Source organism: Dryobates pubescens, chromosome 5, assembly GCF_014839835.1.
Source record: "Dryobates pubescens isolate bDryPub1 chromosome 5, bDryPub1.pri, whole genome shotgun sequence".
In the NCBI taxonomy this organism is placed as follows: Eukaryota; Metazoa; Chordata; class Aves; order Piciformes; family Picidae; genus Dryobates; species Dryobates pubescens.
In genome coordinates, this window is record NC_071616.1 from 28,474,178 (window position 1) to 28,486,552 (window position 12,375).

Sequence of the window (12,375 nt, forward strand, 5' to 3'; positions counted from 1 at the left end):
ACATGAGCATGCTGGAGTGACTCCATTAAAATGTCACAAAGGTGACTGAGGTACTGCAGCATATAACATATGAGGAGAGGCTGAGACTGCTGGAACTGTATAGCCTTGAGAAGAAGAGGCCTGTAGGAATCTTACCAATGCATATAAGTACCTGATTTTTTGATAGGAGGAGTAGTCCTTTCTCAGTGGCATCCACTGAAAACACAAGGAACAATAAGCATAAACTAAACTACAAGAAATTCTATTTAAGTGTGGAGAACACCTTTGTTAGTGTCAGTGTCACTAAACATGGAAACATTGCCCAGCTTGAACACTATTTTGAGTGACTTGCTGTGACTGACACTGCTTTGAGCAAGAGATTACAGCCTCCAGAGTTACCTTCTTCAACAATTCTGCTATTCTGCACCCAGCAGGTTGTTCCAGCAGTCACAGGACTTTATTGTAATGAGCAGAGCTGAGCACAGGATACCAAGCTGCCTGATCTGACCCACCTGAACTTGGCACAGGACCAGAGGGGCCTGTTCCCCATATCCCAGATCACAAGATAGTAAGCTGATCTAAAGACTTGCTTTAACACCCATGTTCCTAAGCTTCCGCCCCCTGTCCCCAGGCCATGTTTGTCACTGGGATCACCTGTGTGAGATGGCCTCCCAGCTGCATTCCTTCTTTCCTGGGCGCAGGGCCATGCAAGTGGCCCAGGAGTCACTATCACAGCTCTTGCTGCCAGTGGATTCCCTGTGTAGGAGTGTGATAGTCAGACACATTCACAGCAGCATTTGCTAATGTAGCAAAACAGTATTTTAAGCCCTGCACCAATTAGAATCGTCTCTGGTTCACCTGGAGACAGTCAAGCCCGGGCATGGATATGCAGCAGACAAGCAGGCTAGGTCACAAAAATTCAGATTGTCCCAGTGCATCAAACCTCATCCTGCCTTAGTGGCAGCAGTGCTATAGTCACTGGGAATTACTTTCAAGATATTCCTGTGTAGTTACTACTTCTGATGACTTCTTGTTCATAACATAGTAGGTTTGGGCAAAGAGATGTGTATGAATATTCGATATTAAGAAAAAATAGGTTCAGTTTAAGGAAAATTGTTTGACTCTAAGCAGGACAATCACATAGTCATGAATAATAAAAAGTCACGTGTGAAACATATATTCAGCAAAGTTAGGTGTCCAGTAAAACTAGTTTCAACACTGCACTACCTAATCTCTAAAATTATAATGTATGAGTCACAGCCTTAAGATGATCTTAACCTTTACTAGAGGATACCCTGCTTTGTGTTCAGCAGCATAAACAACTGAACAAGGACCTGTGCAGAGCTGGTGAATACAATAGGACCCTTCTGACTGTACTGTAAGTAATGAATTCTCTTTTTTTCTGTGGAAAAACTGTAAAACATTATGTGCAGGACAGCAGTTTCTGAATAATCAGTTGAGAAATGACGGTATTCATATTCAAGCTGCAATTTAAAGCTTTTTCATTGTTTTATTATGTGGTTTGTTTTTTTTTTACTTTTAGAATAAAAATAAGCCACCTGTAAGATAGGCATGTTTGTACAGCATAGCTTTTGGGGAAAACTGCATCTCTAAACGCTTTATGGAGCTAAATTGAGTTAAGTGGCTGATAATAAATGTAGGCATGGAATGAAAGGAAAGTGAAGGAATTAAGGATTGCTTTCTAAAGCTTCTAGAGAGTTTGGAAAGAAAGTATGGATAGAAGTAAAGGCTAAAATAATTAGAGTGATGGTGGAGCAAGTTCAAAAACACATCAGAGCTCAAATTTAAACGTGTTCTAAATATGAAAGTGAGATGTCTGAAATTGGTTTGCCACGGGGCTCAGGCCCTTCCTGTTGGTATTGATGTAATCATGATATTCAAAGGGTGTGAATTAAGGAATATTTATACCATATCCTATTAAAGGAGTGATCAGCATTCTGAGATCACTGTATGTTGGAGAAAAGATATTAGAAACATGGAGAAAACAAACGTGGGGTCATACTGGGAGCTGATGAGAATTCAGTGATTTTACAAGGCATGAGGGTCTGAATACCATTTCTCATCACAAGTCAGAAACTTACAATATATTGCCCCTCTGAAAATTCTTACATTTTTCTCTACAGAGTAGTTTATTATATAAAAGAATCTGTCACTAAAGGGATCATATACCTACCACAGGTAGATGTTCTGAATTTCTAGATATTCCACAGATTTACTTTGTTCTGTATGTTGATAAAAGTTGTTGACTGTACCAAATGTGGTACAGTATTAAACTCTAGATGTGGGGTGGATGATTTCCATGCTGCTCTTGAAAAGACTTTCCTGTTGTGTCAGTGCCTTTTTGTATCTTTGTTCCTCCAGAATTCAGTCATTATTCTTGGCATTTTACCATTGCATACTTCTCTGCCAAAATCACCCTTAGCTGTCTTTCTGACAATAAACATAATGACATTTTTTAACTGGCTTGATTCCATCACTGGGCTGGACAGGCCTTTGGGTGCAGCAGGCACACTTGTTCCCATTTGTAGTTCTGTATACATACTCATTTTCACTTCTTAGTACGCAGCGCTGTATTTCTAGGGTCTTAATACCTTCATAATTGCTCAAAGTATATTTCTCTCTTTTGTTAATTATGTGGTGGTTTGTTGGATTTTTCTTTTTGTTTGGAGTTTTGTTTGTTTTGGTGCTCAAATGCTCAGGCTTTATGGAATCACTGTAAATCTTCATCACTTTCTCATTAACAAGTGCCTTTATTAGTCTTTGGTACATGACTATACGTTTTCACACAGCCCATTAAAAAATGTGTAATATTTTAATTCTCACAATGGAGGATTATTGTACCTTTCTTCAGCTTTGATTTTTTTATCTTGCTAAATTTAACTGTCTAGGCATGACTGGCTTTCTTACTTTCCGCTTATAGTTCTGTACTTTTGACTTAGAGCTTTCTACCACTTAAAACCACATTAAAAACGGAACACTAGAAACAGAAGAGTTGCAAAGGAATTGTAGCCTAACCTTAAAGAAGGCATCTTCAGTAGTACTGCTTTCCTCTTTGACTTTATTTTTTTTTTTCTTTCATAATTCCTTCAGTTGAGTACTTTTCCAGAATCTACTTCCTTGAGCTAGAAAGCTGGTGTCCATGAATTCAAATAGCTTGGAATCACTGGTACCAAGGCAACTCTGTACAATGTGGGGATTGACTTATTGCTAAGCACAATGTAAAAAGCAAAATGTAATTTATTTTTTTTTCTTTTACAGAGCTATAGAAACATGAAGATGTTGTTTTTCCTGTGCATTTTAATTGTTGTGATCCATTCCAACAGTTATTGCTATGGAAGTAATTACCCAGGTGTCGGAAACCAAAATCAAAGAGGCCAAGAAAACCAAAATGTTGCAGAGAATGCTGTAAGGAGAAGCGTCTGCCGTTTTGCATGCTGTTTCTACAAAGAGATTTCTTCTCGTGAAAACAGTGGGAATGTTTTCTTCTCTCCTTTGAGCATCTCAACTGCCTTTGCAATGCTGACTTTGGGTGCCAGATCAGACACTCTGACACAGATTTTTAGGGTCCTTAGCTTTAACCCCCATGAGATTTCTGAAAATGAAATACATGAAGGTTATCATCAACTCATACAAGTGGTAAACAGAAAGAATGGGGGGTTACAGCTGAACATGGGAAATGTCTTGTTTGTGCTTGACAAACTGAAGCCGCAAGAGAAATTCTTGAGTGATCTCAGAAACTTCTATGAAGGAGAAGCTTATCCTATGAACTTCAAGAAGGCCGATCAAGCCCAGATAAAGATCAATGAATATGTAGCACAAAGAACCAATGGAAAAATCAAGGACCTCATAAATAACCTTGATCCACTTACTGAAATTCTTCTTATTAGCTATATTTATTTCAATGGTAAGACATATATATATATCTCACATTCTCCTACTTCATACATTATTTCCTCAGGTCAGCTAAATGGAAGTGTTTGGAATACAGATAATTGATATTTCTTAATTCTCTTACACAAATATTTGGTCAAATTCAAGTACTGTTTTCTACACAGGCTTTTATTTAGCATTAAGCACACCTTTCAAAGCCAAAGGGTAAAAAAAAAAGGCACACTGTTTATTTTCCTTTTGCTGAAAGGTATTTGAAGAGGGAGCAATAAATTTGGTTACTCAATGGGCACAGAAGTTTGAGAAGCCTTGTATTAAAGATAACTTTGTATTATAGATAACTTTCACATGACCTAATAACAAGTTCTGTTCAAAATTGGATATTTATTCATATTACTGATTTAACTTCTCATCTTCTCCAAAGCTGGTGGAGGCTCAGTTTTAGTTTTAGAAATTTTATCTTGAAATCAGGAGTCAATTAATATTAATTGGTCTAGAAGCTGGTATTAATCTTGAGACAATCTCTAAACATCACACACTTCTATAACCACTTTTTACTTCTAGGCTTTTGTCCACACTGTGTGCATTACAACCCATCTTGCACAGTATTGGCGGCTCTCCTCCCACTTTGTTGTAGTGTAGAGTAATGTAGAAATCCTCCTCTGGACTGTAAATCAGGGAAGTCTGAAACTATTTTACCCATTCCCAGCCCACAGACATGCTGTTCTACAGTACACTAGTTTCCTTTACTGTGCCTTAGCCGAGCTGGTCACCACTTTGAGGTTCATTTTTTCCTACTTGAACACTGTGAAGTATCTCTAGAAGGTAGTGTCCTAAGAGAAAGGAGAGGACAGGAATGAGTTCCTCTGAAACAGAAGGAAAGGATTAGTGAGTATCATCTCTGTCTAATCTGTGTGCTAAACCCTAACATCCTACTCAGTTTTTAATCAAGCAGAGCTCTATCTGCAATCAGTGGGTGTTTTCCCTGAGTTGAGCATTAGATAAAAGTTGTTTGAGTGTTTCAGGACTTGTGTCATTCATGTTTCTGTGATTCATTCTTCCTTTATTTTTTTTCTCCCTTAAATGTATGAAGGCAGAAGTTCTGCCTGTTATATATCTGATGGTAGAAAATGTCAGTTATCGATGAGTAGTAGTAACTACCTTCAAGTCAATTTATATTCAAGTTGTCTCTTTATACTTTTTCAGAGCCCAAGGCATGCACTAATTCTCATCTCACCATCTCCAAATATTAAATAATTGCTGTTTATATCTATTTTACAGATGATGGAAACAGCAGATGATAATAATTTCACTTATACCAAGATGCTTAGTAACCATTTGTTCAAATAGAAATCAGAAGGCAAAAGAACTTGCATCTTGTTTCATGGTTTTCTTGATGGCATTTATTTCATGGAGCATTGTGACTGCATTTGAACAGCAAATTTGATCTAAAAAAATGTTGTTCTAGAAAGCAAAATTTACTATAGAGAAACATGTCTTCCTTTAAAACAAACCAAAAACAATATTGCAAAACAAACACCTCCATTTTTAACTCTTTTTTGCAATCTGCTCAGCCTCTTAAATGGACAAAGCGTGCATAGCTGGAATTTGGCTTAGAAATTAATCTCCAGTAAGGATAAGAATCTTTGAATATAGACAATTTGTGTAACTATGTCTAAGGGGGGAGCCTATGGAAATTTAATACTGTGAGCACAACAGTACTGAAGCTTTCTTTTAATGCCTCATTTTATTTTTTAACCCAGAAGTCTGGTAGAATTAAGTTCTTCAATACTTTATTTGTTATCAGCTAAAGTGGCATGTGAAACTCCTCTTTTCAATTAACCTGCATCCCTTAATTTGTGGAAGGTCCATCCCTCAGGTAACCCTTCACAAGGCTATTTTGGTACAGAAATAAGGAGAGCATCTTTTTTTTGTTCTGTGCTCTCATTTAAAGGCTGCATTATATAAGGGTTCTATAGACTCCTTAAAACTGTTGCCATGGAGGAAATGTACTTGGTATCTCATTTAAATGAAAGATATTGCAGCCTTCTGTAAGATCTGAGGGAATTTTTTACATTGCACTATGAACTGTGTATTGCTATTGAATTATTCTGAATATTAAGTAAGATCAAGTGCTCATTGCAAGCTGGTTGTCTTTGAACTTAATCTAGCTGTCTGTTATCTATGAATGTGTCCTATGGTTTCATGTTCTCAAAATGCCCTATAACGCTGTGTCTTATATTTCAAGCTGAATGGGAAAAACCTTTTGATCCAAAATACACCAAAAAGAACAAATTCTTTGTGGGTGGAAGGAAGACTGTTGAAGTCCCGATGATGTTTGGAATGGGCCTGTTCAAGCATGGCTATGATGAACAGCTGTCTTCCACTGTGGTGCAAATGGATTACAAAGGAGGTGCTTCAGCATTTTTTGTTCTGCCTGATCGAGGAAGAATGAAGAAGCTGGAGAACAGACTGTCTTGTGAACGTATGGCAAGGTGGAGGACATTAGTCTCAAAAAGGTAAAATTCTGCAGTTCTTGATTCAGATGGCTGGCAGGGAGACACATCAGTTTCAATCTTCTGTACTGTGACACAAAATCAGGATACTAATTTTAGTTCAGCTTTAATATACAGAAGAATTCCAACTAACCAAAGCTGATGTCTCTGTGTTTTCATTTTCTCTACTGCACAAAGTGAAAACCTTCACAGCTTTAGGACCTTTGCCATTCCCACTGTCCAAAACTCAATTTTTCTGTCTTAAAACTTCTCACTTTTTTGGGGAGAGGTCTTCTGCCTTCTGCTTACAAGTAAATTCTTATCATTTTCCCTCATCATTTTTTCTTGTCTCTTTCTTCTTTTCTGCTGATTACAGTTCCAATAACTGCACATTTAATGCCGAAATAGCAACATTCTTTTGGCAGTTTTGAGGACAAAACTCGGTGATAAGGATATAGAGCTGCTGTATTCAGGCTCTCTGAAGAGCTGGGAAAAGCAAAATTAGAATAAGTTGCACTTGCTTCAAGATACCTTGAGATGAGAAGGCAAAAAGGTTGTATGCTTTTGAAAAACAACTTCAGATTTCTCTTTAGTGTCATATGTAGTAGTAGCCTTTGGACAGGATGAAATATTTATAAAAACACAGGCACAACATGTTTACAGATGAGGCCCTTTAGTTCATTCATGAATCTGATGTGTAACGTTAGAGATCTTTGCCACATACACATATGAATATTATACTGTTCTCAAGGCAAAAATGACATCCAAATACAGAAAATGAGAACCAGTGTCATGCTCTTAACTGTTATTTACTGTTAAATCTTAAAAAACAAAAATCTACAATTCTATTAAGAAAAAAAAAAAAGGACAGAAAATGCATGTCATTTTCTGTGACCCTTCACAGTTTTGAAACTTCTAGGAGAGTTATATGGTTTGTGACTAAAATCACAATAGGACAAATAAGATGATGAATCAAGATCCATTGTTTTTTCAAAGGAACACAATTTCCTTTAAAATTAGCAAGAAAGACACTAATTATAATTCACGTTTCTTCTCTTCATCCTCTCCCTCCTTCCCAGTATGGAACAATCCACCTAAAGGTGTGAATGGGAATGTAAATCTTACAATATAAACTGGTGTCATTCCTATAGATGAGATTGTTCCATGCAGCTCCACATTTTTTATTATGACAGTTCTCTTCTGCAAATTAATGATACAAACACCTTTTCCATCTAGGTTTCAAAGCAACCCATTGCCTTTGCTACTGTTTGAAGCCCCTGTGATGTCTTCATAAATGGGTTTGATGTAGGATATGGAATGTTTTGAGGGTTGTAGGCAAGCTGGGTTTGTCCATGTATCTCTGTCTGCGCACTGACATTGACACAAGCTGCAGAAGTATTGTGAGGAATATTTTTCATTACTGTTGGCTGTTGAACGTGGGATAATGTCAAAGTATTGCCAGTACAAGCAGTTGAGATCTATTTAATGGTATTGCAGTGCTTCCAGCCTGGTCACATTGTTGCTGTGTACCTACAGCTTTCCCTTTCCTGCATGTTGAAAGCAAGTGGGGGCTTGTGATTGAGTGTCTTTATGTAACAGGAAATGATAGTTGCATCCTCACCTGAGACAGCAATCAGCACAGGCAGAATCAAGAGATGAGCAACCTGTTATCAATCCACTAGCACTCTCATTTTCGTTACCAGCCAGACTTGACATTTAAATACTGTGGTACTCTGGAGGAATGTGCCTTTTCTTTCCCACTGTATGGCTCGCTCTTTGGTGAGCTGCACTAAGTGCTCCACATCTCCCTGACCTGGAACTTTGGACATCTGTCCAGGTTTGTCACCAGACCAAAAAGAAACAAACAGAAAAACCCCCAAACAAACAAGCAAACAAACAAATCCCAAAAGCCTACTGTCATCATTGTCACTAACTTCTGTCTCATTATGCTGCTTCTAGATGTAAATGTTGACTTTAACCTTTGAAAATGAATTGTCAGTTTCTTAATTGAAAGAGCAAGAAAGAAATGAGTCAGAAATATAGAGCTTTGATTAATTTATAGAAAGCAACAAACGAGTCACTTTCCAAAATAAATAAATATTTAATAAATCAGACATTGGACTTGACATAAAAATATTTATCTGTTGACTAACTCTGTTCTGTCAATGTGCTTTTCTTTTTTTACTTTTTCGTTCATACTACCACATATTGTACTACTCCTTTGTTACATCTTTCACTCTATCCTGATTTGAATCCTCTGTATCATCAGTAGTGGGGCATGTCAGAGGTATTTCCAGCAGACTGTACAAAATACCAGCAACGTGTGAAAATGTCAGATGAAGATCCTTACGGAGGTACACCAGTTCTATTGTGCTGAAAGGTCATTGGTTCAATCTCACTGTTCTTGTGTTAGATTCTTGCAGACTGTGAGTCAGAAGCCTACAACCCTATCCTCTCAACCAGCCCTCTAACATAGTTATAACCTTCTTTTCCTCTCCTCAGATTAATGTCACTATACATCTCCCATGTAGGCCAGAGAGATCCTGCAAGCAAAATATCTTTGGGCAGAAAGCAAAATGAGTTTGTGTCTTGGGAATCTGAGTTATCCTGTGATATCTGATCACAAGTCTCACCATACTCTTGTATTTCTTTTCTGGCAGCTCAGCAAATATTTATCTTCCAAAATTCACTCTTTATGGGACATATAATCTAAAAGATATATTATACAAAATGGGCATCGTGGACCTATTCACTGATAAGGCTGACCTCTCTGGGATCACTGGGCAGCCCCAGCACAGAATTTCCCAGGTAAGTCATATTTCTTTTTGTTTTGTGGGCCCATGGTTACTGATACTTACATCACTTTCTTTACATTATGTTCATGATGCAAAACTTGTGTAAAGAGGCTTTGCTTTATCTGAAAAGGCAGCTGCTGGCATACAGAATACTTTGCCCACATTACTTGCACTGTCAGTGCAATTGAGTTGGTGTAAATTACAAGTCCAGTGTTTTAATCTAGGAGACCTTTTTTATCTGCATAGGGTAATCTGACAAAACAGATGTGACCAAGTCATCATCTCTCCACACCTTGATACCCTCTGGCACCCCGTGTTGTTACAGTCACTACACTGCTTCTTTAGCCTGCCTGTGGGCAAGCAGAGAGCTGTCGAACGTATCACTGTCTGTGTTTTATGGATGGGAGAAGAAATAAAAAGCACTGTTTAGGGAAAAAATGCAGTTGTTAATAACATTTGGCTTCAAGCCTATGAGAAATGACTCATTAGTGCCAGGACTAGGCAAAAGCTACAGATAAGCCACATTTCAATAAACCTAGAGTTTAAAGCTGGCAATCACTGCAAATTCCATTGTCTAATATGAGCAAAATAGCTTCCCTCATGATTTCACTTGGAAGTTAGTGCATAGGGGTCTGTAACGATCTTGATTTTGCAAGATAAAACTTACATATTTGTCTGCCCCACCCCTCCTTTTCTGGCCCTTCTCCTGTGCTCCCATTTTTCCCAAGACATTAAGAGCATGTGAAACATAATTTCAGCATGTTATTCATTGTGCTAATCTTCATGTTAATTCTTGAACTGTATGAGCTTTCAATAGTTGAATATGATCATGGTAGCTTAACCTTTAGTATAGATCCACAGATCTGCACTAGTGGGAGCAGAGAAGCAAGCAAGCAAATATTTTCAGTAGCATGGATATGCCCATCCACTGGGGCTGATCTTTTATGACTAGGAAAGCTATGCTGTATGTAGCTTGCTGATTCTTTTTCCAATCTTGCTTTCTGTGCAGGAAACTCATACCTGCCCATCTGATACTTGTTTCTTACCACTAACTTCTTCAGGCACTTTTAGATCAAGTTCTTATTTAGGTGACTAGGTTTTGTATCCATTTGACTTGTAAAATGTCTGTTTATTCACAGGCTATTCATAAGGCTGTGATAAAGGTGGATGAGACTGGCACCGAAGCAGCAGCTGCCACAGGCATGGAAATAGTGCCTATGTCCGTTCCAGCTAATATTGTATTCAACAGACCCTTCCTAATGGTCATAACTATCAATGAAAATATACTCTTCATGGGGAAAATTGTCAACCCTCTGAAAAATGTTTAAGTTGAAGTACACATTAGGTATGTGGTGATCACCACTGTTCACTCAAGTGTTTGACCAGATGAGTGTGGCATGGCTAGAGAGGGATCTCCCCCTCTTAACTGACACTGTTATTCACTGTTTTTTGTAGATGAGACTATTCATCAATTCAAGTTGTCATAGTTACATGTTTGTTTGGACCTTGGTTTTTTTTTTTTAAGTTGTTTTTTTTTTTTTTTTTTTTAAGAAAGTTGCATTCATGCAGAACTGTCATTAGATCTAGGATAAAACAGGCCTGTGTGATACTGACAGCATACATACAACTTCTAGTAGGGAAGATGAGGAACACGTGAGTGGAAAGGGTTGTGTAAGCCTGGTTCTTCCCTCACAACTGACTTTTCACCTTATTTTTGCATTGATTAACAAATGGGAACAAGTTATGGAAACTTACTACTTGTGCCCATTTTCCTACCAACACGGAGTTCATATGTAGCATAGCTCTTAACATGCATAATGCTTACTACCTTGCATAGTACCACTGTTGTCCAATGAGTCAATTACATACTTGCCTTTCAGCTGTCATCCCAACAAAGCTACTGCAAAGGGGTCACAAAGAAGGTGTGTTTTTCCCCTGCAGGTGTATACTGGCATATCCACTGTTTCTGTCAGAATTTAATGTCCAGACTCATTCAAGTGTGAAAGTCAGAGAATCAGCTGAGTCTTAGAAAAGAAGAGGTAGACCAGGTCACTGCAATTAAGTGCCCTGGAGCCAGCCTTTGTGAATCAGAGACACAGCTCAGAGCAGCCAGTAGACTACTTCTAGCCTATGTCTGCACCTAAACCATCTTTTAGAAGCCCATGAGCAGCAGGAAACCCAAGCCATCTCTCCTTGGTGCCACTGCCTGTATCATTACCATCTGGCCCTGGGAGATTACCCATGGCAATAAGCACCATTCCAGTATTGTTTGTAGGATCAAACACCCCTGTAGGGACACCTGTACCCTATCAGTAACACCATGTCACTTGACATCACCCCTTCTGTTCCCAGACTGTCCAGTAGTACAACATTGGTACTCTATTTCTCATCTGCTTCATAGTTAGTACAGCCAAAATATTACAAAGATCTGTTTTTGCCATTAAGATACATGATACTAAAAGTCATATTTATAAGTCACATGCCTTTATTTTTCTCTTGTTTTCTTTCCTATCTGTTTGTTCCTTCCATTTTCCACAACATCTACCATTATATCATTCCTTTGATCATGTTCATGGTATATCTCTGATCTCTGGTTGCAGAGGGGGTAAATTATTGACTAAAATGGGTTAATCTGTTAATAGATATTAAGCATTAACACCAGCCTTTGTACAGCCTTGAAATATACAGACAAATGTACTATGGTAGAAGAACAGCAATGAATAAAAACGACTCTAAAAAGTTTCTAATTTTGCTGTTTTATTTTTGTAATTCAGAGTTAAGTATTGTTCAATTTTTGACCAATGTCTACAAACAGTTATTAATATACTGCTTATATACATTAGATGAGGATGGTAATGCCAGTGAGGAGATTCAGAAAGCCCCCTGCTTCAGGCCTGAGAAGTAAATCCCACTTTAGCCCATAGAAGGACATCTGTGTTAGAGCTTTTGGGGAAGGTTAGGCATTTCTTTGATGCAGAGGTGTTTATTTCAAAGGCTGTAGACAACATGCTGTTTCTGTTCTATCTAGTGTATAGCTTTGTGTGAGTTTCTTATCTTCCTTATAAAAAGCCCTCTCAACTCCCTCTACAACTATTTTACCAGTCTTCACATGCATTTCAAGCTGTGGTTCCTGTTATTCCATAAGCAAAATATCATCTAGATCACACCTCTTTAAAAGATTATGAGAGGAAAACAAG

At 38.0% G+C, this 12,375-nt stretch overlaps 1 protein-coding gene across 1 annotated transcript; it reads left to right on the forward strand.

Annotated features, from left to right (window-relative positions):
- The first annotated feature begins 642 nt into the window (after positions 1 to 642).
- On the forward strand, positions 643 to 10,506 carry LOC104306881 (alpha-1-antiproteinase F). Its single transcript, XM_054162183.1, has 6 exons — positions 643 to 739; positions 3,227 to 3,904; positions 6,137 to 6,407; positions 7,945 to 7,947; positions 9,044 to 9,191; positions 10,318 to 10,506. Exons 1-6 carry the CDS (start codon positions 643 to 645, stop codon positions 10,504 to 10,506), a joined length of 1,386 nt encoding a protein of 461 aa, XP_054018158.1.
- Positions 10,507 to 12,375: the final 1,869 nt, after the last annotated feature.

Coding starts and splice junctions, on each gene's coding strand:
- LOC104306881 (XM_054162183.1), top strand. CDS start 643: ATGGCCTCCCAGCTGCATTCCTTCTTTCCTGGGCGCAGGGCCATGCAA. Junction 740..3,226: donor GCTGCCAGTGGATTCCCTGT/GTAGGAGTGTGA, acceptor CAATGTAAAAAG/CAAAATGTAATTTATTTTTT. Junction 9,192..10,317: donor CCCAGCACAGAATTTCCCAG/GTAAGTCATATT, acceptor GTTTATTCACAG/GCTATTCATAAGGCTGTGAT.